A 26,124-nucleotide genomic window follows, 5' to 3' on the forward strand; every position below is an offset into this window, starting at 1 on the left:
ATAAAACAGCTACAGACCCAAAAGAAGTTTCACAAATTGTCAACAAGGACATAAGTGCTATACCGATACTTTGACCATTACTTCTAATGTTACAGGAACTGACAGGCCTCTTCCTCAGGGAATAAAGCAGAGATGAAAAAGACAAAAGTCCACAAAAAGCACTTGGGCCTCATTTACAACACCTTGCTTATCAGTGGTGGCTGGTGCTAAAAAAATGTGGGGGGGGGGGGGGGGGGGGGATTAGATGCTTACTGTTTTGCTGCCAAATACTGGCCCAGCAGCACAACTTCAATATAAATGTTGCCCTCCTTTCCTTCTGGGCTGAAAATGTCTGGTTAAAATCTGTCAAACCTGTCAAGTCTAATGTCTAGGTCTCCGTTACGATGCTAGCAAATGGGCCTCGTAAAAGCAACTAGATGTACCGCATAGCAAACACGTTTGCTGAAATGTTATCAAACGTTGGTTTTGTTATCAAACGTTGGGGCGCTTGGCGCAAAAAGTTTCCGCTTGACAGAAATGGTCTGGAAAATGTTTAGCATCTTTTTCTTTCGGTCCGCATTTCAATGATACCATTCGATTGTGCCACAAATTATCCTTGGACCAGCAATGTCCTCGTCGAGGAGGCCCTAACCTTGCAGATCATAGACAGAGAAAGCATGCTCTGGGAACAGAACACAGTTGCATGTCCAGTGTAGCCATTGTTCTGTCTACACAGAAAATGACCAGTGTCTTGGTGCAACCGCACCCCCCGCACCTCTACTTCCAACGTCACTGATTCCGACAGATATGCCCAACACTTCGGCTTTTTCTCTGATGGTAGTGGGGCTAACCAGTAGAACTGTAATTGGGTGCTGTTATTTGATTTATCTTTACTCAATCAAAACAACACAATTGCAATTTTATTGATATTACCTGAAATACACAATTAAGACTTATTTTTGACTTTTTTATGTTTTTAAAAATGGAGATGCAGCGTTTAAACTCTTCATATTTTGTTTTTCTGCATCTGTTCTTTTTACTTTTGTCTATATAAAGCATACTGAATTGCACTATATTGATAAAAAAAACTTCCTTTGCCTTTCCGTATTATTATTGCCATTATTTCTATCATTTTTTCATTATTTTTTATAATTACCGGGATTATATTCATTGTATTTTATCACATTTAGATTTCTGAAAGGGATTTAAAGCATCTGTGAAATATATAGACATACATTTTCCAAATTTCCCTCACGGGATGAAAAGAGTATATATACTTATACTTATACATTTTAACATTGTAATTTGCTTTCAAAGATGTGGAAATAGATTCAAGGCGAGACACGGCAGGTGAAAACTACGTTTTTTCATGCACTGGTTAATTTCGAGATTTTGGGCTAATTTGCTACCTTAGCATGTATTCTTTCACACTACTACAACAAGAAAGTCCGATTTACACATTTAGGTGTTTATTTTATTACATTTCGTCCACTCGCGCCTGTATATTTCTCCTAAATTCACCAAAAGTTAGCCTTCTAACGTTTCATGCTCTACCGCGACCGTGATATGAAACATATCATGTGTACAGTAGTACAGTTGGAAAGCTCTGTTTTTCCTGCATAACGTTGTGCAATCCAAATATGGACACTTCCTTTGTATCCGCAACCAATCATGAAAGTTCAAAGGCGAGTCTAGGCTGAGAACGGAATCTCATTGGCTGTGTTCCAAGGCTGTTTTCTTAAATTGAGTTTTTCTCATTTTCCAGTAGAAACATCTCAGCCTGTAGCACCTATGTACACCAAACTTTCCAGTTATACACTTAGCAGTATTCTGAAGATATTTACAGAGGGATTTGTTAATAAATCATTCCTGGCCTGATTTATGTGACATTTTAATCAACAAAATATGGCAAAAATCCGATTTTTTACGGCAATGGACAGTATATTTTGATTTCCTAGGTAATGAAAGCAGATATCCTGAAATCCCTCTGTAATTTTATTTTCATCTTGTGTGTAAACAAAATGAAAAAAGAATTTTGTACCTGGCTTTATCATATGTTCAGATCTATCTATCGAAAATATGCAAAATCATGCATATTTAATGAGACATGCCTAATTTGCATATTTAAACATTCGAATTTCAAAAACTTGTAATACATTTTTTGTTCATACTTGTGTAAGTAATCAACTGAGGAAGTTTCATGGTGATGTCTATTATTTTAAAATGTTACCCCATTCACCTGTAGTGTCTCACCTTAAAGAGAGAACAATCTGTCAGTTGCATGGGTTAATACTTTTCTTGTCATATGTTGTCAGCATACCTCAGGCTCAGTGTCATCATCATCAATGTCAGAGTAGGAGGCATGGTCCGGGTTGCTGACCTTGTCCAACAGCTCAATGCCAAGAGTGTGACTGAGGGGCTGTGCGATAAAAGGATGCTGAAAAAAGAAGCAGGGACAAGGATTAGGAGGTCATATGAGCACTGTCAAAATGAATGCATTTACACATTCACCTACTGTATGATTAATTTGGTAACCTCAAAAGGTACCATCCTCCAGATTGTGCCAGATTGTTATACATGTGTCCTTCAAATTATTATTTTTTAATGGTAGATAGATACATGCCCAACATGGGCAAAAATGCATATTTTTCATCTTTGCCAATAGTTTCTACAAATATTAGACGCAGAGTACAGAGAGAAGAATAAATTAAACAATCTTTCTTGTTCAGTCTTATTCAACTATTTTTTTTCAATCTCTACCCTCAATAGCAGTGGTTCTTAAAGGAAAACTCAACTAAGGAAAACAACTAACAAAAACCGCTGCTACCTAGATCGAGTTGCTGCAGCCAACAGCTAGAGTAGCCAGGCAGCTACATGATTTACATGAAAATGCACTGTAGCTCCCTGGCAGCTTATGTTTCTATTTGAATCCAGAAGAAATGTAAAAAGAAAATTAATGAAATTGAAATATCAATAAACAACAAATAAATATCAATACATCCTTTATCTGCTATGAAGGAAATACTTGAAATATTCCAAATATGTACCTGCAATAACTTATCAGATGAAGGCCTCTTCTTTGGATTTTTTGTGAGCGCCATCTTCACAAAATGTTGAAAATCATTGGTCCTTAATAGTTAAAAAAGGGGCAACATAAGGATAGATATTGTTACTGTGCAGTACATTCTCAATTTGATCAAATTAAATGAAAACTATACTGTACTGGTGATGATACAATATCTGAATGAGGATAAAATGGAGATTGAGACGAAATCTTTCTGTAAGAATACTGCAGAAATCACAACTACTGCATGTTTACGTCATTGACGTTAAAATAGATTAAATCAAATCATATACCATTACCATTTAATTTTGTCTTTTAATCTTGGTGGTTGGAAATTGCTTTTTGTCATGAGGAATAGGGCTCTGAAAAAAGGAAGCAGGTATATCATTACTATCAAAATACAATTTACATAAAATATGACTTGCAGGTCAGAAATATTCTTCATTACTTTTCACAAACATTTGGGTGAACTGTATCAAAAGCCTATCATCTTCCTCTGCTCCTATACAAAATCACTACAGGCTTTATTATTGTTTAAAACTTCATTTAAGACATAATACAATGTTTGCAATTATTGGGAGCAATCAGGAATTAAATGAAAATGTGGCATAATTTGAACATCATATCCAACAATTGCACATTATATTTGACGTATTGGCATGACGTTAATTAGGGGTATTCCCTCCATCAATGAAGCGATGTGTTTTGCATCTCAATCCAATATATTACATAAGGAATAAAGTATTGTCCACAGTCATCAGAAAATAAGTCCCGACAGGGCGAACAGGTGTGTCGGAGTCCCAGGGATAATTATCGAATTAATTTCCGATAATTACCGGCGGACAATACATTATCCTGCTTATAATGCGGTTACTTGCAAAAACGAGAAAACAAACTTCACACAATGGGCCTTTGAAAAAAAAAAAATGACTGCTTGGTGGCTTCCGCTGACAAAACGAATAGTTCGCCACACAAGAACTTGACAGTTTCAGGTGTTGCGTGGCAACGTCTTACTAACTTAACTAACGTCTGACTTTTACTTTCAATGAATTTCCATTGCAATAAGTGAACGGACTATTTGCGGAATGATATGAAAGACATGAATCAAAAGCACAAAACCTGCTGCCATTGACAGCGGTCATTATATACTTTGCAGCGGTAATTATAAAGTTTTAACAGACCTCTGAACGTTGGGAAGGCCCATTCATGTGAATAGAACTTTCCGGAGTACTCTGAAGACCCGTGTAATAAGTAAGGGATAATGTATAGAACGCCGGTCATTACTGGGAAAATAAGTCACGACAGGGCGAGCCGTACCCCGACGCGCAGCGGAGGGGTCTTGTTCCGCCCTGAAGGGACTTATTTTCCCAGTAATGACCGGCGTTCTATACATTATCCCGCTTATTACACGGCTACTTGCCAAAACGAAATAATAAACTCCCCACAATATGACTTTAGCCTACATACTGCAGCCTAGCCTATTTGTTACCGTTCATCGTGGCATTTGCTGAGAAACAAATAGTTTGCATCAACACACACTGAATTTGAATCAAACATTCTTTAGAACACAGCTGATCAACCGTCTGCTTTCACTTTTGAATGAAGTTCCAGTCCTTGCGTAGTGATATGAAAGACGTATCAGAAGCACAAAACCCGTTCCCATTGACAGCAGTAATTATATGTTTGCAGCGGTAATTACATGAATATATTTTACCGTAGAACTTTGGGAAATCCTATTCAAGCCAATAGAGCGTTCTACTTGTCTTGTGAAGAGCCGTGTAATTATACTCAATACAACTTTACATCAATTAATGGTTGGTTGGTTTGTTGGTTAGTTGAGCTTGCTTACACATCTAACTATGTTCTTAATGTTTCCTTTTCTAACCAAAGATTGTGCACTCTATCCTTTTTCTGAGAAAGTACAATTATTGACGTATCTAATGGCTGGGATCAGAGCTTCTGAAATGTATATTAGGCCTACCTCATAGGGTGCAAGTCAAACATGGGTGGCTGAAGCTCAGCAAGTTCAATGGCAGTTATGCCCACTGCCCAAATGTCACAAAGTTGGTTATAGCCTCCTTTCCTCTCAACTGCTGCAACTTCTGGTGCCATCCTGCACAAAATAATGTCAAGTCAAGTCAATTTATGTCATTGTGATCAGCTACAGACAAGTATGTCATATGATGATGCATCATTTCACAAAATGGTTTGTCTTCTCTATCATGTTATTTAATAGGCTACATACAGCCTTGACGCAAAACAGCTGTTAGGCTTATGTCATTTTGATCTATTCAGTATTATATATTTTTTCCCCTATCATCCTATTGTAATGATCTGAGCCTAGCTGTTATGACTGTGCTCCCATGATGCTGTGCAGTATGTGTAATGTTCATGTTCTAAACTGTCTAAACCATGTGGGTTGGCAACGTTGTATGTCCTGTCTGTTGTGTTTATGTTTGCAGCTAGTTACAGTGTTCATAATTAGGGTTGAGTGGTGTGTGTTTTAGATACAGCCTCATATAGATGCTTAGTGCTGGAGCATAAGGGTCAGGTCTGGCCCGGAATTATGTGTTTGTGTGTTTTGGTGCGTAACCAATAAAAAACATTCTAAGACAAACTGTGCAGTTTGTTACATTGGTGTCAGAAGTGGGATGTCGACCCCTACTGGACGGGAGGAGAAAGCTGCAACCGATGTCCGGGCGATGATGAGTTTCCTGCCAAGGCGACTCTTCGACAGCACACTCGCCCATGGCCACCTGCTGGGCCCAGCAGATGGAGCCAGCCTGCAGCGTGACCGTAACGAAGAAGCCCGCCCCAGGCCACAGGAGGAAACGAACCGGGGTGATGGCAGCATCCCGCCACTGGAACCCGCTCCACACGGGACCGAGGGAAACCGGCCGGTCCCCGGCGTGACGGCGGCGGAAGGGCGCTCCAACGCCAAGTTGCCCCGCTACAATGGTGAGAGGCCGCTGGCGACATACCTGGTGCAGGTCCGGCTGGCAGCCGAGCTGAATGGCTGGTCGGTGGAGAGAACGGGCGTACAGGTGGCGTTGGCCCTGGAGGGGGAAGCGCTACAAGTATTAGAAGACCTGCCACCGGCAGAGCAAGCAACCTGGACCGCAATCGAAGCCGCTCTGCAACGACGATTCGGCCAGAGAATCTTCACCAGCGATGCTCGAGAACAACTCGCTTCCAGACGGCGACACAAGGGCGAGAGACTGGGCAAGTTCGCGGCTGACCTGCAGCTGTATGCCCGGCGGGGCTACCCAACGTACAGCCAGAGTCTACATGAAGAGATGGCACTGGAAGCGTTGTGCGTGTGCGAGGCATCCATCCAGAGCGGCTGAGAGAACACCTTCGCCTGAGCGCCCCCAGCTCGCTGGCCGTGGCGCTGGCGGAGGCCGAACGGGTGGAAAACATCTTCCACACAACGGAGTCGAGGCATTGCGTACACCAGACATCGATGGAGGAAGACGGGGGGGGAGTTGGAGACGACGCGACAGACCACAGCACAGCCACCACAACGCCGCCCACGCGAATGGAAGAGGCCGGCCAGCGGAGACGGATGCTACCGGTGTGGCGAGCCGGGGCACATTGCGAGGTACTGTCCCGCCCCAGCACCCCTTACGCGCGCGCCCTAGTCAAACTAGAGGGAGGTGGCACGGCGGGAGGGATGCCACCTTCAAGTTTCACTACCTCCCTGGCTATGGACTGCATACGGCTGGGCCGGCTCGGCCAAACAAGAGGACTCTATGTGGACTGTACGCTAGACGGGACTCGGTGTCGCGCCTTGATCGATACTGGCTCCACCATCTCGCTGGTGCACCCCGGTCTCTTACCCAGACCCAGAGGCTGGGAAGAGACAAAAACACGCATCACCACAGTTACCGGAGAGCGAGCGGAACTGTATGGACAAAAAGTGGTGTGCGTGTGCATCAATGGTGAGACGGCGAGCCGCCAGCTTTGGTTGGGTAGCATTCAGGATGATTGCATTCTCGGCCTGGACGTGCTAGAGAAATGGGGGGCTGTGGTGGACATTTCCCGGTTCACACTACACTTAGGGACGAGCAGCGTAGTGTTGCACACGGCGGGGAAGACAGAGCATGAAGTGCGGAGAGCTGGCGCGACGAAGAACCCTCCAACTCGCTCCACACAAGCCCGCAGAAAGCAAACTCGCAAAGAATGCTCGCCATCCAAGACTCCGCCCCTCCCCACACAAGCCCGCGAAACTCAAGCCCGCGAAAACAACAGGCCTCATCCAGGTCCGCTTGCTGAGTCCGCCACTGCTCAGCTCACGCCCACTAGAGAGGAGCCAGGAGAGCGGGTTGAGCAATCACCACTCTCCGCTCAGAGAGCGCGGCCCTCTGTAGAGACAAAGCAAGCCGTAAATTAACTCTGCACTTGTAGCTGTGAGCGGCTGAGTGAAGCACAGGGTAGCCAGGTGCGGAGGCTACTAGCAGCGTACACCGACATCTTTGCCGCAAGAGATGAGGACTGCACCCGAACGAACCTGGTCCAACACGATATCGACACCGGAAATGCCCGGCCCATCCGACTTCAACCTCATCGCTTACCGTTCGCCAAACGACAAGCAGCTGAAGAAAAGATAAAGGAGATGGCCGCGGCAGGAGTAATAGAGCCAAGCAGTAGTCCCTGGGCTGCGCCAGCTGTACTCGTCCGGAAGAAGGACGGCTCGTGGCGGTTCTGTGTTGACTACAGGCGCCTCAACCAGGTAACCCGGAAAGACTCCTACCCGCTCCCCCACATTGACGATGCGCTGGACAGCATTGCCGGCTCCTGCTGGTTTAGCTCGCTGGACTTGCGCAGTGGCTACTGGCAGATTGAGCTAGCCCCGGAAGCTCGGCCGAAGACAGCGTTCACCATCGGGCAAGGGCTGTGGCAGTTCCGGGTACTTCCGTTCGGCCTATGCAACGGACCAGCGAACTTCGAGCGGCTGATGGAGCGTGTCCTGGCGGGCATTCCACGAACATGCTGCGTGGTTTACCTGGACGACATCCTGTGTCATGCAACGGACTTCACCGGTGCCATAGAACATCTGGAGAAGGTGTTCGACGCCATACGAGGTGCTGGGCTCAAACTGCACCCGAAAAAGTGCCATCTGTTCCGGAGGCAAACCGGGTTCCTGGGCCATGTCGTGGGGGCTGCCGGAGTGGCCACCGACCCAGCTAAAGTGGAGACGGTGAGACGTTGGCCTGTTCCACGCGACGGTGCTGAGCTGCGGAGCTTCCTGGGCCTGGCGTCATATTACCGGCGCTTCATTCGGGACTTTGCTGCAGTCACCAGCCCGCTGCATCGATTGACGCACAAAGGCCAACTCTTCGAGTGGACACAGGAGTGCGACGCGGCATTATGAGGGCGCTATGTGAGGCCCCAGTGCTCGCTTTCCCTGACGCTCGACTGCCGTTTATCCTGGACACCGACGCCAGCGATGTGGGCGTCGGCGCCGTCCTGTCACAAGCAGGCGAGCAGGGCGAGCAAGTGGTCGCATACTTCAGCCACTCACTGGACCGAGCGGAGAAGAATTACTGCGTGACCCGCAGAGAACTGTTGGCTGTGGTGGTGGCAGTGCGCCATTTCCGAACCTACCTCTACGGCAAACGGTTCCTGCTGAGAACGGACCACGCGTCGCTCACCTGGCTGCTGAACTTCAAAGAACCAGAGGGCCAGCTGGCTCGTTGGTTGGAGGCGCTCCAGGACTACGACATGGAGATTCGACACCGGGCGGGTCGCCTTCACGGCAACGCGGACGCCCTGTCCAGGCGTCCGTGTGCAGCAGACCAGTGCCAACACTACCACCGGAGGGAGGAGAGGAGCCTGGCCGCGGCTCAACCGGAGCCCGCTCGTCGGCTACAGGCTGCATCACCGCTGGCAGAGAGAGAGAGAGTCGCTGTTTTCAACGCTAGCCAGTGTCGCGCCAACGAGAGGGTCAACGCTCGCCAACAGCACGCCAGTGAGGGAGCCAACGCTCGTCAGCAGCACGCCAGCGAGAGACTCAACGCTCGCCAGCGCGCACCCATCAAGAGAGCCACCGCTCGCCAGCTTCACGCCAGCGAGAGAGACAACGCTCGCCAGCAGCACCCCGAGGTCGTCTCGCCGCCTTCCGCTACCAGCTACAGTGATTGAGAGACCGGAGACAACGCACCGCAGCCCAACACCACAACGCAGCACTGCAGAGCGGCAGCTGGGGCCACGGACGCACAGTCGCCGGTGGACGTGATGTCGAGGGAGGAGATCCGGAAGGCGCAATCGGAAGACGCCACGCTCGGCCGAGTGTGGTCATGGATCGAAGCCGGTCAGCGACCGCCATGGACTGACGTATCAGCACTCGATCCAGAGACCAAAGCGATTTATTCACAGTGGCCGGGAATAGTAGCACGTCAAGGACTGTTGTACAGACACTGGCGAGCTCCCGATAGACAATCTGACATTTTTCAGTTGCTGGTTCCTGCTGGATTACGAGCCTGTGTACTGGAACATGTGCATGGGGCAGTGGGGATGGCTCATTTCGGTATTGCAAAGACTCTTCGTCAGCTGAGAGGCCACTTCTATTGGCCGGGATGCAGGCTGGACGTTGAACTGCATGTTCACTGCTGTGACGCCTGCACAGCGAAGAAGGGCCCCACGCGACGCTCACACGCTCCGCTGCAGCAATACGCAGTCGGGGCTCCCATGGAGCGGGTAGCCGTCGATGTCATGGGCTCACTGCCAGTCACAGAGCGGGGAAATCGCTACGTGCTCGTGGCCATGGACTATTTCACTAAGTGGCCGGAGGCGTATGCGGTGCCAGATCAGAGCGCCCACACGACAGCGGACAGACTGGTCACTGAGATGTTCTGCCGGTTCGGGGCACCAGAAGAGCTCCACAGCGACCAAGGGCGGAATTTCGAGGCAGAGGTGTTTGCTGAGGTTTGCCAGCGCATGGGCATCCGGAAAACGAGAACAACACCTCTGCATCCACAAAGCGACGGGCTGGTGGAACGGTTTAACCGGACGCTAGCAGTGCAGCCATATTGGCCGACCGCCGACAAAAGGACTGGGACTTACACTTGCCCCTGGTGCTCTGGGCATATCGCACAGCGGTGCAAGAGTCAACGAAATGCACACCGGCAGCTCTGATGTTCGGGCGAGAGCTACGCACGCCGGTGGACTTGGTGTTTGGTTTGCCTCCGGAAGCGGAGATTGGAGGTAAGCCAGGGCTGGAATACTACAAGCAGCTACGCGAGAGACTGAAGGGAGTACACGAGTTGGCCCGGCAGGCTATGAGTGAAGCTGGAATACGTCAAAAGCGAGCTTACGATACGCGCTGTCGCGGCCAGGAGTTCCAGACCGGCGATAAAGTGTGGGTGTACTGCCCGTAGAGAAAGAAAGGCATTTCCCCGAAACTCACTAGCCAGTGGGTCGGGCCATGCGATGTCTTAAAAAAGCTGTCTGATGTGGTCTATCGTGTGAGACTGATTAAGCGTCGGAGAGTTGTGGCTCTCCACCGTGATCGACTGGCCCCGTATCGACCCCTGGCCTCAGCTGAGGGTCGTGGAGACTTTGACACTGACTGTGTGGAACTTGGTGACAATGGAGCTGTGGCTCTAACACCGATCACCGTGCAGCCTTCACCGGAAGTCACCGCCGCGACAGCGGGGCGCCCACAACGCCAGCGTCGCGTCCCAGCCAGGCTCAGGGACTAACGTAGGGTAAGACTTGAGTCAAGGGGACATGGACTAAGTCTCGGGGGGCTGTGTAATGATCTGAGCCTAGCTGTTATGACTGTGCTCCCATGATGCTGTGCAGTATGTGTAATGTTCATGTTCTAAACTGTCTAAACCATGTGGGTTGGCAACGTTGTATGTCCTGTCTGTTGTGTTTATGTTTGCAGCTAGTTACAGTGTTCATAATTAGGGTTGAGTGGTGTGTGTTTTAGATACAGCCTCATATAGATGCTTAGTGCTGGAGCATAAGGGTCAGGTCTGGCCCGGAATTATGTGTTCGTGTGTTTTGGTGCGTAACCAATAAAAACCATTCTAAGACAAACTGTGCAGTTTGTTACACTATTTTTAAAGCAGGCATACCGGCCGGCATGTAATTGGGCTACAGGTTTTCTACAGCAATAACATGTTTGAACAGGCACTGCACTATTATATTAAAAGCTAAGGAAAAATATACATACAATTTCAAATAAAATATACAGTACTGTACTTTTACTGTACTAAAAATACAGTGTATGGAAAATAATTTCACACAAATCTGTAACAGAACAAATCTGGACCCCAAGGGTTTTCAAGATAACATTTTAAGGTCTTCTTAAATGTAGAATGGAGAATAAAAATATTTTACCAATAAGGTGTTCCAATGAAGGACTTCCTCTTAGCCAGTGTGGCTGTAATTTGTGCAGATACTCCAAAGTCAGCTGGTAAATAAAGACATATCAAAAAGATGCTGACACTTCACACACTCAGCCTTTTTACATTGTATCAAGATGTATCAAGATTTACTTGATGCATTTGTGCTCCATACAAGTCTTAAGTAATTCTTGTGATTATGTATAAGGAAAAGCTCATGTTAAAATCATACTTGTCATAGTTCATACTCATTCACCACACAGCAAATCAAGTTTGATGATTAGATGCATGTTTATTTATTCATTGCTTTTGCTTGACCATGAGAAAAAGGATACACAATGTTTTCTTACCTAATTTAACACGCCCATTGTCTGTCAACAAAATGTTGGCACCCTTTAATTAAAGGAACATATATTTATATATTTACAACATTTGTTTTACTTCAAGAGAGAAAGGCCAAATATGCAATGTTACATACTGGGTCACTACTAGATTCCTTCATAGCAAGGAAAGTATTATTCTACTTTCTATTTTCCTATTCCAAATTCAAGGAGACCCGATACAGATGCCACCCTACCTTTATGTCTCTGTGCATCTTTCCTTTGTTATGTAGATAGTATAGACCCTGGATATAATACAAGAAATAAATTAAGCACACCTTTTTTCATACATATATAAAATCATTAATCACAATGCTCAATGTTCTACAAATGCATCTGTAATCTTAGTATGGGTATTGCCACCAAAAAGCCCAAATGGTGGCATCACTTCTAATGTTCATAATAACAGCACAGTGTGGATAAATATTTATCGCTATGCCATACCTGTAGTGTTTCACGTGAAACATAAGCTATCTGAGATTCCGTCAGAGGCCCCGATACTACAAAAGAAGGGGTAAAGTGTATAAGTACATATAATGATTATTATTCCAAGGAAATTAAAAATTATTAAATTAGTAATGATCATTATTCCTGACACTGAAAACAAAAACAAATCAGGACAAGGAGTTTAAAAGTTGCATAATATGTAATGCATAATGAAAGAAGCCAATGCCATCTGAACTGAACAATGACACCCAATTCTACCACCACAAAAGTACATTTCAATATTGATTACCCTGAAACAGTTCCAAAATGGTCCATGTGATTCGCAGCCATTTTATTTCCATTTTGAAATGGGAAAACAACTCATTTCCCATTTGTTTTGAAATACCATAATCTTTTTTTTTTTTTTTTTAAATGCTACAATGTGGGCCTACTGTATTAACAGTGCCTACAATGTGCACATGACATATACAAGTTCCTACTTCCATGATACAAGTCCATAGAAGACCGGAGCATAAAGGACTAAGTGTAAATCTGTGTCTATGGTGTTAATTTACTTGCTTGTTACCTTAGCAGCTATGGGAGAAGGGAGGCTGCTTGGTGTTAATCAAAACTCTGAACCCTGCAGCTCAGTGTTGCTGTGACAGCAGGGAGTCAGGCATGTGGGAGGTACAGTGGCGCAGCTCACACCAGCATTCACACTGCTCAGTACGGAATACCAGATGCTAAAGGCAGCCTCCCATTCTTCACCCACACACTCCAGACAGCTAATGATCTTTTTAGCTCAGCGGAGACAGAGTTATGACACTCTAAGGGCACAGAGGTCTTAGCTGCAGCAAAGTAAAGGTTAGGTAACTTACAAGTAAGGTTATCCTTCTATCCTTGATTTCTGTGGTCCATATCTTACCATGGTATATGTCTTGAAGGGAGCCACCTCCACAGTACTCCATGCATATCCATAATTTATTCCTTCTGAAAAAGCAAGAAGCAAAAAATACTTCACTTGGGTCTAGCTCAGAAGGGTTTAGGCAGCATATTTTTATAGGTCAAAATACACCAGGCAAGAGTCTGGGGTCACGTCATGCTGCAGCTGAGAGATACAGGTAGAATATATATATATATATATATACATACATTTTACTTTTTAGTCATTCTCAATCACTAGTAAAGTAGCATGTGCAACATATCTGTTTTAGGACATCAATGCATAAGGATGGGAAAGAATTGGTGAAGAAGGTGGTATGGTGTGTGTGTGTGTGTGTGTAGGGGGGTGGGGGGGGGGGGGGTCCTCCTTACCTTAGGTAACTCCCAAAATAAGCCACAATGTTGGAGTGCTTGCAGTCCTTCATCATGATAATCTCCTGCTGCACAACTGCAAAATCCTCACCTATAGCAAAACACCCAGTTTAACAAAATCCTCACCTATAGCAAAACACCCAGTTTAACAAAATCCTCACATATAACACAACATCCAGTTTAACAAAAAAGCTAAGAGTATTCTATGGTAGAGGTAAAGGAAATTGAAGACGGGTTAACCTGAATTAAAACGTTTTCAAATGTACACCTTAACATCAAACACGCCCTATCAACCAAATCTACCACATCTACCACAGACCATTAGTAGCAAATGTGACCCTCCACGGCAAAAGCAAATGCATGGGTCAATTGTTCAAAATTATGTTATTGTGTTTTCATGAGACCATAAAACAAGCTTTCAAATGATAAGAATATTGACCAACAAATAGAGATAAGGACATTCAAAGTGTCCTGCACTTGGCTGCAGCTGGTATTATGTACTTTTAAAAAGCTCCAAGTCCATTTTCTAATGTCGCAACCATGACCGGTTTTGATCAGTTTGTCAAGTGCAAATAAAAGTGTTGCCGTGCTCGAAAGTCTTTGTTGACAAGGAGTCTGGCCAAACTAATCTGTGGCATAACATTATCTGTAATTTATCAGGTATAGCATTACATTTCACAAATATTCATTTAGCAAACGCTTTTCCAAAGCATGCATTTATGAATGAAATAATGGTAGACTTAACTTGATGTGTGCCTATATCTTTAAGAGGACGATATAAAGAATCAGAGAATTGTAAGAGGACGAACAATGGTAAGAGGTTTATGATCATTAAGCTGTGTTGGTCAGCTGGCAAGCAAAGTGAAACACATGCAATACATTAATTGGTTAGCCTATTTATTGCTAGGCTCTCCACTGCATTTGATTTATGACTGTCATCCTTCAGCTTACTGCTTTGGCAAAGTGGTTAGTTTAGTTCTGCACAATCCAAACCCTCAAAATTAGGGGCATTTGTATTTGTAAGCTACAAAAGAACAAAACATTAAACAGTCTTGTGACATTTGAACTAAAGTCAGTGAACACCATAAATCTATATAATAATAGCGCTAAAAAAAACTAAAAGTGACAGCTAGTACGATACAGGTAGGAATACACCAGGTTTTTGTCGTGGAGTCACAAATATGCTCAACCAACACAATGAACTCAAAATAAACATGGGAGAAGTGCTGGATAAAACAAATGATGTCCAATAGCATTTTGAACAAACATTTATTCCAAAGAAATGGTGGATGCAAAGCAAGTAATGGCATGGCATTCACCCCCTTTCCCCACATAAGGACACACCCATATCCTCAATGATCCATTGATCTGCATTTGGGTGGTGTTAAATATGCTTCCCCCAAGTAACTGTCAATACTGCCAGTGTGTTTCCATCTTTAAAAACCAACACGTTGGCACACTGTTGCCAGGTCAGCACATTTCCCAAGCCAGGGCTATCGAACAGAGCCCTTTCTGGTCTGTAGGGAAGGATGAGGCAAAACTGTAGGTCTGACAGTTTGAAGAGAAAAAAGGAAAAGGATGAAGGAGAAAAAAGGAGAGGCTCACTCTTCTCTGTGATTGGGCTGCTAAGGGGTCTAGGCCTCTAGCTGATTGGTAGAGAGGCTTGTGCTGTCAGTCCTATGGGCTTTAGACCTGACACCACTGATCGGAGCTGACCTTGATCTTCAGCTCAGGTCTCCACATCCATAAAAGTAGATGCCATTTTACATGAGAGAACGAGGGGAGGAGAGAGAGAACAAAGTGACTTTGTTGTGACTGCTTGCTTAATGATGGAAGCTGAGGTCTCATTAAAAGACTCAAACCTCCCATCCCTACCAACTTGCCTATGCTCGTGTGTGTTGACGCTTTTCCATGCATTCTACAGTGCTGCAGATAAATATTTTAACTTATGTAATCCCTCATTAAAATGTATGTGACTTTGCAGGGGAGGACCCTGAAATCCTCCATTTACTACCACAATCAAGTACAATTATTTTCAAAACCACTTTACTGAAACATTTCTTAGTTCAATATTTCTAGATTTCCTTATTACTGATTTCTCAATTCTTTAAAAGTGGCTATCACACTTTTCCTCAATCATTGTTGGGAGATCATATTGAAATCCTTAACTCCTTTTTTTGATGGATAAGGAATATTGTAGCTTATTGCTTGCCTACCCCTCTGATGCATACAGAATATCAGGTTCTGTGTGTGTGTGTGCTCTCTCGGGAATAGTGAGGCATTGCAGCATGGTCAGATGATCTGTGCATCCTGCTCATGCTGGCATTTGCTCTCAGATGATGCAGTGACATTTCCAAGCTCAAAGGTGACAGGCACTTCACTGTTGGGAAATGTAAGTGGACCTGCACTAACACTATGCAAGGTTAAGAAGACGCTTAACTTCAATTGGGCAGATATAGAAAAACAACCTGCTCCAGAAAAGCTGTAATTTCTGCACAGTTCTAACAACCAATATTAAACAATCATATTTATGACTTTCTGACATAGTAGGTTTAATGTTACAACTACAAGAACACATAAAGGTTTTTTTTCCATCTCCATCCACATAGGTTGTGAACTCTGATTCCTCCCTGTGTGCTTCGAGGTGAGAGATCAGTTGGAGTTGGAGCGTCAGCAAGCTGAAGTTAACCATGCTAGTTAATGACATCAACAGTACAATTTCATTTGCGCTCAATGGAATTTGCCCTCAATGGAATACACCATATTGGGCTGCCATCTTTCCACAGATGACCAGAGGGGACAAACCAAAACACTGGCTCTATAGAAGGCCTTATCAAACTAATACAATTAATTTAAAAATACCCAGCTGATGATACCCCAGTCTGTGTAATTCACAACGCAAAGGAATTTGTCAGTTTGACATCAAAGAAAACACTGTAGTAGAACCAATGAATGAAAGTTTGTGTGAAAAGAGCTGTTTCATAAACATTGGCTATAGTTGTCTGGATTGAAGTTGCTGGAATACCGACGTGGGCAAAAATATTTCCAATGTCACCAAATGTATTTCTCTCCTGTTCTGCATGATTTCTGCATTCCTGAATCCTGTCATCTTAATCTCATAGAACACCTATTGCATGCCTTCAATGAATGACACCTCTCCTAAATATGAATAAACTGAAGGCTTGTAACACAAATTAGAACTTAATCTTTGGTGAAGCCCGTCTTGGGTGCCCAAATACCGTTTCCTTTCTTTCATTTTGAACTAGGCTATAACAGGCTTCTTTCTTATTTGTACTGACAAGTATATGCAACTTGTATATATTTTCATGTCCTTTTCTTGTTGATGCTATTTCCTAATACGATAAAAAAACAAATAGTCTGATACGGCTAATGTGTATGGACACACACACACACACACACACACACACACACACACACACTTTCTCACACACCTTATACCAGCTCTTATACCATGCATTTTAAATGCCAGCTTGCTTTAGCATGCATGGCTAATACCAGTGGTTTAGCATGCATGGCTAATACACACAGCACTCTAAATGCCCTTGAGGCTCCAAAACAGCTGTATTGCAGGCTGTAAAACAGCCGATAAATCAGACCATTCCCAACCTTTCACTTGCTCCACACAACAGACAATTAAACAGAAAAAAGCACCTTCATAACTTGTTCATCAAATCTACCTTTTCCTGAGGGCAGGAGCCATGTTGTCAGAATCAGACACTGAGAGGTAAATATAGGCAGAGTGCACACTAATATGACAGATTGACCATATTACCATGGTGTAAAATATATCATGCTATTTGGCAGCCTTCATCCACACGTATTCTTATGTATGCAAAACATACACACACAAAAGCCTGGGAGAGAGGATGAGCCAAAGTGCCATGTTATCAATTTAAGCGTAAATTCATCACAACATGCATCTAAAATATGGCACAACATGTGCACATACACACACACACACACACACACACACACACACTCTCTGGAACTCTCTTGAAAGGGTCCCTTTCAAGAGAGTTCCATTATCAGCATCATAGTTGGCCCCACAAGACTTCCTTTTTAACATTCCATATGTTATCTTAATGCAGAGGAAGTAGATTGGGGCCCAAATAGAACGTTCAAGCATTGTTTTTGTTTTTATTGTTGAAAGGGTCTATATAATAGTTTGACATTTACATTGACACATGTTCTTACATTACATGTACACACACACATAGACAAGCACACTGTCCAAGTTTACAGTAACAGACTGAATGAAGGGTGAGCAGAGTTTTTGTCATGGTCTAATACCACCAACACTACAAATGCAAGTTGGGGGGGTTGAGTGTCCAGTGTTTCCCATATATTGACTTATTTGTGGCGGCCCACCACAATATCAACATTGACCACCACACAATGATTTTTCAGGTTGTACTAAATTGTGCTTAAATCTGGTTAGCATCATAACCACGCTGTGCCAATTTGTTAAAAACTGTTGCATTCAAGTTAATTCTGCAAACCAACCACCGCAAATGGAATTCAGTTCTCTGGGAAACACTGGTGTCTATGGTTGTGTGGCTGCTCTTGCTGCCAATAAAGCTGTCGCCTACCTTTTAAAGTGTTAAATTGTTGCATGATATAATCTATGGATCCATCGTGCCATCTAGTCTATACAGCTAAAAACACTACCAGAGGTTCACAATTGGAACACTGCAAAACTGAAACCACAGTATCACAACAATATATATCACAAACATTGGACAGGCCTGAGAGCCAACATAGCAGTATGCTCTAAAAACACCCCAACTAATATTCCTTAAGATTTAAGGAATCCTCAAACAACAGACCACCATGAAAAAGCTCTGCTCGGTTGCCATTCAAAATGATGTCCAACTGTTTTTCCTCATCTTAATCTCTGCTGGTTGCCCTACTATGAGAAAAAAATCTCACCAGGTTCCAGTTTAATGACTTTAATGGCAGCCAGCTCCTCAGTGGTGACATTTCGAGCCTAGAGAACAACAAAAAAGAACTTGTTAAGAACTCAAAACAACTGACCAGAAAATGATGCATGTATTTACTGTATTACAGTTAGCATGGTTTTATTAGTTATCATGGTGATCTGAGTGCAAAGGCATAAATCATAACAAATTCTAATCAGACTGTGCTCTCATTTTACATTGTGCTGGACAATGTGGCCCATAAGAAATCTTAAAAGGGCATCAGAAGAAATGAAAAGAGAACAGCACCTATGCAGTTTAAAGAGGAGGGTATATGGTAGACTAATCTCTCTCTCTCTCTCTCTCTCTCTCTCTCTCTCTCTCTCTCTCTCTCTCTCTCTCTCTCTCTCTCTCTCTCTCTCTCTCTCTCTCTCTGCAAGGGAAAGGTGTTGAGTGGTGCAGAACCACAGGGAGGTGAAAGAGAGAACAGCACTGCCAGCCAAAATGAAGTGCTCAGAAGGGGAGCCACATGAAAAATAGACGACCCACAATAACAAATGCAAAGATGTCAGCAGCAATGTAGAGGACAGATAGGTTCATGCAAGGATTCACTTGGAAGAGATGTCATCGAAATGGACAGGTAGAGAGGGAAACTGAGTAGATGACTCATTTAGGTGATGAATCTTCAAATACTGTATGCTCAATAAAATTGAATTTGTTTTCTACAGGCTGCAAATCTCACGTTAAGTTTTAACAGTTAAAATCAATCGCCTGCACTGTATGCAAATTAAAGCTGTGTTCAAAGTTGTTCGGGCAATGCTACCCGAGAACATTATGCATGGAGTTAGGTATGTGTAAAATGTACTAGGATTTCTTAAAATGTAGCAAACTATATTCATGTGACATGACTGTCCTTTTCTTTTGTGTATAAGGACCGGGAGAGCACGTTGTTCTTGGATAAACAAATGGACACACTTCTTTAAAGGAGTCCTTCCGCATACGTCCCCTAGTCACGTCAACATATTTTATTTCAAAGTGAACTGTGCTCTTCCCTGCCTGTAACAGTAACAGACAGGTAAATTAGAAAAGCACATTTCTACATATAAACTGTTCTCCTTTATGCTCCTTCCCCTGTTAACATTGGACCGCCCATAGCAATCTGAATCAATAAGACGGCGCCATAGAAATGAGTAACCTAGCGATACACATGGAAAATGCTTATCGTCATTAAATTATTAGGAATACAATGAAATACTCCTGTTCTAGCTCTCTCTGTCTAAAGTAAAATACATAAAAAGACATAGGCCTACACAATACGGCTACACGATTTGGGGAAAATATCTAATAACAATTTTTCTGACAGATATTGCGATTACGATTTGATTTGCAATATAACTTTTGAAAGTCAAGCTTCAGTTCAATATTCCAAATTTGACTTTAAGTTGGCAACTTCTTGATTGATGAACATGCCTAGTGCATGAAGAGCACAGCTCTCCTGATAGGTGAGCTTCACTGGCGGTCACACAAAATAAAATGCATAAAAGGCATAAAATGCATCCATAGCCTAAAAGTGGTTGCATAGGTCAATCAGTTCTTTCATAAATGTGGGGAACACTGTTACTCGACAAAGAAAATAGGGTTTGCCAAAGCTGCAAGGAATCCATAAATGTGTGGCTAGTCAAGGTTTTTAGTCACAAGACAGGTTCAAATCATTACCTGGTTACATGGTTAGGTACAGAAAAAATGTGCTTTCTACAGATGTATGTAAAATAATAAGTGATATTATATATCCATTTCATGAACAACCACACAACACAAAAAGAAGAAAAATAGAAATATATTACAAAAGATATTAAAAATGGCTGTACATTTAAGCTAATTTTTGATTTATGTCAATGATGATGATATTTAAGTAGATGTGTCTGCTGTCTAATTTTGTCTCACTTCTTTGTTTTATGCTGACATGGGGTTTAGAAACAAAAATAGCTAAATGTCTTGCTGTTCTTTAAAAATCACCACCACAAAATTACAACATTGACAACAGTGAAAATCTGAAGAGACTGACATAGTATACGTATGCATTTGGAGCCTACCCAAGTGTGAATGTGCTTGCAATCAGGCTTCAAGATGACACATCTCAGATCTCATGCAGTAAACAGCTTCATGTCAAAATTGCATCATGGAGGCTGTAAACTGTGTGTGTGTGTGTGTGTGTGTGTGTGTGTGTGTGTGTGTGTGTGTGTGATGTGGGTGTGTGTGTGTGTGTGTGTGTGTGATGTGGGTGTGGGGTGAAAGAGAGGGATCGTGGGAAACCCCTACCACGCACTGATTAAGAAACATGTGGAGGTGGCAAAGGAGTGATGAGATGAAGACACTGATTGTACCGGCCAGAACAGTTGAACCTTCCTCTCTACATTCCAAATTTCACCAAATATTAAGTAGGCCTATTATTCCAGGCTTGCTACCACGTGCATTGTTGCCAGATTGGGTTCCTGCTAGGGGTGTAAGAATTCACTGATACACTGAAAAAATTGTTTGAATGTTAAAGATGCAACTGGGACCCCTGGATTGGTCTTAATGTACCATGAACCGGTTGGTGGCCCAGTTCTAAAGTTACGAATCGGTAGACTGATTATTTGCTGCTACTATAGCAAAGCTGCTGCAGAAGACCTAACATAAGGTTATGCACATAACCACTGTTCCCTGAGGGAAAGCAACAAGATACAACACTGTACAACACCCGCGTGTGTCTGGTTGAAGACACCTGAATTTACACCTAAAAAGTAGGTGACACTTCCGAAAAATGTCTCTCAAACCCCTTAGCCTGCCTGTGTCTTTAGCAACGCTTGCCAATGATGACATCACTGGGGTTTATAAATAAATATGGTCAGCTTCTTACTTTATCATTAACCACACAGTTTCAACTAAACTCTCAGAATGGTCAAAAAGCAAACACATTGCAGCAACATTGAGAGTTTTTATGAGAAGAAAATTATTTAGAGAACACTAGCAGAAGTAATGAGCTTAATTTTATTGTCACTTGATGTGGTCTCCCATCCAGTTATTGATCAAGGACACTGCTTAGCTTTTGACTAAGACTACAGTATGAACATAGGTAACACAGTGAGTCACGGTCTGCACTTCCGATATGAAACAGCTTTGAGGTGTTGGATGTTTCAGCGTTTCACAAAGCCTCGCTTTGCCCATCCCTATATTGCAGCCTCTGGTGGTGTTCCAATTACCCCAAATCAAAATGTGGCTTATTGTCACTAAAGAACACTTGAGCAGGGCCTACACCCAAAGACACAACAGGTCCTGGGGCGCTATCAACATGTGTAACCATCAACTATACGGTTATGACAGTTGAAATTCAATCAATCAATCAATCAATTTTACTCATAAGCTTATCGCTTTCAATCACATTTGTAATACAAAGTGCTGAACAGTAGACAAGTGCATAGGAAAAAGTCTACATAGAACTAGGCTTACTAGCCTAAATCTTACGAAAGAGTAATATGCTACCCATAACAAGACCCTGAGTCCAGTGAACCTCACCATTCATCTCAGTGTTAGTTTTTCTAATAATGAATACTTTGACAAGATTTTGGGGAAAATTCTTGAAAGATTTAATTAATCTTTTAATGAATGCCCCCCATTCAAGTTTTACTCAAAAGACTACAATCTTTCAAAAATCTCCCAAATCTTGTCAAAGTCTTCTGGTGTAAGGAGGATGGATATGGTATGGTATGATATTGTATTTAGTTTTGAGATTATTCCAGAAACGTGTCTTGTTAAAATAGCCTAGATCGTTAGGGTTTAATACTCTGGCTGCAGAATTCTGGACCGAACTTTGCTTTGTAAACCATTTCACTACTAGGCTAAACAATAACAACCTGCTGGCATTGGCTCAATAAAAGGAAGAAGCGGTAGCCTAATTGCTGACTAACTTCTTTTACTTCTTTTAAGTAAACTCAAAACTCCAAGACTCATCAGGGAGGTGATATGTTCTGCAAGGGATCCCAGCTGGGATACGTCAGACACGGGATATTTTGCATCAAAATTAGCTAAGCCTAATTTAAATAGCCGATAGTACGTGACCATCCATCCATTTAGGCTGCAACTGGCTGTCATGTTAGGCAAGCTAGAAAATGATGTCGGCTAAAGGCTACTCTGTAGTAGCACTGTGCATACTAGTGAAATCTAAATAACATATCTGTTCAAATAAGTTTGTATGCTTAACGTAGCCTAACTTTTGCTCTGAGCAGGCAGATCAAACAACTGTAGCTAAACGGCCATTACTGCTACGTGTTCTTTGCAATAGCGAACAAGTGTATGTACTGAAAAGAGCTCACATAGTCAACCATAAACAAAACATTTCCTAGCCTACCTTGTAGACATCACCGTAGGTACCGCTTCCTATCCGCTGAATTATCTCGAAATCCTCTTGGGGATTTCTACGCGAAATGTCGGGATTGGAATTCATTGAAACGTCTGAAGGCTTTTATCAACCTCAACTCCTAACTAACAAAATATCACGAATTGTGAAAAATGTATTTTAAAAAATCTGACAAACGCCAAACATGGCTTCCCTTATACAGTGCGCCTGCGCAGAATGACAGCCACTGGTACAATGGGGATTCTTGAAAAAGAGAATAATATTAAAGCAACATTGGCGAATAAATTTCGTCCAAAAGTGTGCTGAAAACACACTGGTGCACACATTGGCTTCACGTCCTGGGGGGTATTCCAAGTACGTGGTTTAGTGAGAAACCTGGTAAGTTAACTGAGAGTAAGTGATAAACCTCCTACAACAAGAGCATAATATGCCATTGTTTTGTTAGGAGAATGAAGCAAGCTTTTCTATTAGGAGGTTTACCACCAACCCAGATAGAAATGAGTCATTGAGATTAGGCTATGTTAAATCGTCGGCTATTCAATTCAATCAATACATTGCCTTAAGAGGAAGGAACCATTGTTGTCGAATGTCAAAACCCCTTAAGATGCCTGCAACTCTGGGCCAGGGGAGTATTCCAAGTAGCCTACATGGTTTAGTAAAAAACCTGGGTAAGTTAACTCAGTAAACCTCCTGCAACAAGAGCCCTATGGCATTGTTTTATAGGAGAATGAAGCCATATAGCTCTTCTATTAGGAGTTTAACTACTTACTCTGACTGAGTTAACTTATCCAGGTTTGTTACTAAACCACACACTTGGAATACCCCCTTGTGTTGCAGGACAGAGAGCCTAGAACATCTCCCAATTCAATAACAACAACAACATATAACCGCAAGCAGTAATTGTCGGGGTCAAAGCACAATGGCAAGTGCCCTTAAACTGTGTTTAGGGCCCAGAATGAAGGTGGGGGCTGTAGCACCCCCTATGGACCGAATTGTACGAAATTTGGTGGGCGTCCAGAGAATGTAGTATGAAGTGCCCTTGACCTAACCCCTCACTGCTCCCCGAGCGCTGCTGTTGTAGGTGTGCTTCACCTCACTGTGTGTTCACTGTGTGCTGAGTGTGTTTCATTAATTCACGGATTGGGAGAAATGCAGAGAACGTATATGCAGAGTATATATACGTATACTATACTATACGCAGCTTTTCTGCTTGGACCCCTAATAATAATAGGCTAATAGCCTGCATTTATTCGTATAGGACTTTTCAAGCAGCGAGAGGCGGGCTGAACAACAGTTGAGGCTAGACCTCTTCAATATGCCAAATGATGCAGGATGCAATCCGATCAATTCTGATAGGGAGAGATAGCAATCTGTATCACTATCATTCAAAAATGAGCTATTCCCAGCTAATACAGCTGTTCCCCAACAGATCAGCTTGGTTCACTGACCCCTGCTAAAACGGCATGTAACCTGGGTGACACAGTTAATGACTGACTAAATTTCCCTGAGCATGTAGTCTTAATTACAAATTCATGTTTATCCATATACAATATTTGGAAGCACAGACCTTACCCAACACAATATGCCACAGAATGTCCTGTGATATTCATGGTTCTATCCAAACTGGACTACTGCAATGCATCGTTAGCTGGCCTTCCTGCTTATAGTGAGACCATTAGATGATTAAAAATGCAGAGGCACTTCCAGTCTTTAAAAGGAGACACATATAATTCCTCTGTTAGTTACTCATCATTGGCTTCCTATCAGACACAAATCCCTCACTCTGGCCTATACTGAATCTGCACCTTGCTATCTTAACCAAAGTCCTTTTAGGCAAGTCCCTCGACTCGGCAGCCATATTGCAACGTGTTTTGGGCACTTATCGGGTATCTATTTTAGCAGAAACATGCATGCACAAGGCTTCACGACACCAAACTTACTCTAGCGGCGAGATCACAACACATGATTGGTACAATGTCTTCACAACACACCACATGATTGGCTCAATGTATTCACATGTCGACATTTTGCCGTGGAAGGGGTGGGATATGTGTAGACAACTGCCATATTGCCGTTACAGACTAACCCCATGCATTTCTATGGAGGATTTTTTGAGTGCTGTGTCCCCTCATTAGAACGTCTCTGTCTTAACTCCATGATCCAGCTCTATGTCCTCCTGTCCACTGCAGTCCTCAGATGAGCAAGCGTCTGCTATATCGGCCTTCCATCAACACTAGGAGGCCTCAGTCAAGACTCTTCTGTGCTTCCTTGTCAGCGGAATGATGTACCTAGTGCCAGTGTTGGGAACAGGGGTGTCAGACTGGGGGTAAAACCACTACTGATTATAGGGGCCCAAGGGGAGAGAGGGCCCTATATTAATATATTTTATTTTACCTGGATATTTTACCTGGATATTTTAATTTCCTAATTAAATTTCATATTGCATGTCAGATTAAATGTAAAGTTAATGTATTGGCTGAATAACTTGGTTGATTGAATGACTACAACATCTAGGCCTACAGATTCATGTGTACAGAGGCCCGATCACTATTATTATTATTTATTATTTTTATTTATTTATTTATTTATTTTTATAATTTTTTTTTTGGGGGGGGGGGTGGCATTGAGGAACATGGGGGCCCATCAGGGGCCCAGGATCTTGTGCTACCTGGTTGGGAAGTAACTGAATACATGTATAACGGATATTTAAAATACAAATTATGAGAAACTGTATTTTAAATACATTTACCATTTAAATGGGTGGTATTCAGAATAGTTACACTGATAAATTTAAAGGATTTACATTCACACATTCATTCATTACATCATTATAACACGTAGACCAAGGCTTTTAAAACTTAAATTCAAATATTTTTCTATTTGTATCTATGTATCTCTCAGGTGGCTCCTTTCTCTTTCCCTCTCCATTGATAGCCTAAATTTATTTTATTAATTTATGTACAGTATGATATATGCCTTTACCTTAAATGTAATATTTTGATGCCATTTGAAGTCATTTTGGTCCGCTAAGAACTTTAAACATAAAGTATAAACATTTTGAGGCAATTATATCAGTTCCCTAACCATCACCAAACATTTCATCATATTTTCATGTTTTCATACATGCCCATCGGAAAAGACTTTTAAGACTTCTGAGTCTTGGGACCGTCAGAGACTTTGAGGTAGATAAAAGCTGCCTTTTCCTTTCCTCAACTCCATAGAACTTCAGAACTGCTTGGAATGCACACTGAAAGCAAAATACAAAAGGAAGAGG

The 26,124-nt window shown here is 42.9% G+C and overlaps 1 protein-coding gene across 3 annotated transcripts in view; it reads right to left on the reverse strand.

Annotated features, from left to right (window-relative positions):
• Nucleotides 1–23,049, reverse strand: part of map4k3a (mitogen-activated protein kinase kinase kinase kinase 3a) — a 45,290-nt gene extending 22,241 nt beyond the window's left edge. For all 3 annotated transcript variants that reach the window (XM_042104744.1, XM_042104745.1, XM_042104743.1), the window contains exons 1-12: nt 22,842–23,049; nt 18,468–18,525; nt 13,518–13,608; nt 13,129–13,193; nt 12,222–12,277; nt 11,975–12,022; nt 11,748–11,790; nt 11,393–11,465; nt 5,025–5,156; nt 3,343–3,405; nt 3,027–3,108; nt 2,300–2,416 (exon numbers count right to left, since the gene is read on the reverse strand). In XM_042104744.1, coding sequence (XP_041960678.1) covers nt 2,300–2,416; nt 3,027–3,108; nt 3,343–3,405; nt 5,025–5,156; nt 11,393–11,465; nt 11,748–11,790; nt 11,975–12,022; nt 12,222–12,277; nt 13,129–13,193; nt 13,518–13,608; nt 18,468–18,525; nt 22,842–22,937 — 924 coding nt within the window. In that variant the 5' untranslated portion in view covers nt 22,938–23,049. The remainder of the gene's footprint in view (nt 1–2,299; nt 2,417–3,026; nt 3,109–3,342; nt 3,406–5,024; nt 5,157–11,392; nt 11,466–11,747; nt 11,791–11,974; nt 12,023–12,221; nt 12,278–13,128; nt 13,194–13,517; nt 13,609–18,467; nt 18,526–22,841) is intronic.
• Between the last annotated feature and the right edge of the window lie 3,075 nt (nt 23,050–26,124).

The sequence above is a fragment of the Alosa sapidissima genome, chromosome 9 (assembly GCF_018492685.1).
Source record: "Alosa sapidissima isolate fAloSap1 chromosome 9, fAloSap1.pri, whole genome shotgun sequence".
Classification (NCBI taxonomy): Eukaryota; Metazoa; Chordata; class Actinopteri; order Clupeiformes; family Clupeidae; genus Alosa; species Alosa sapidissima.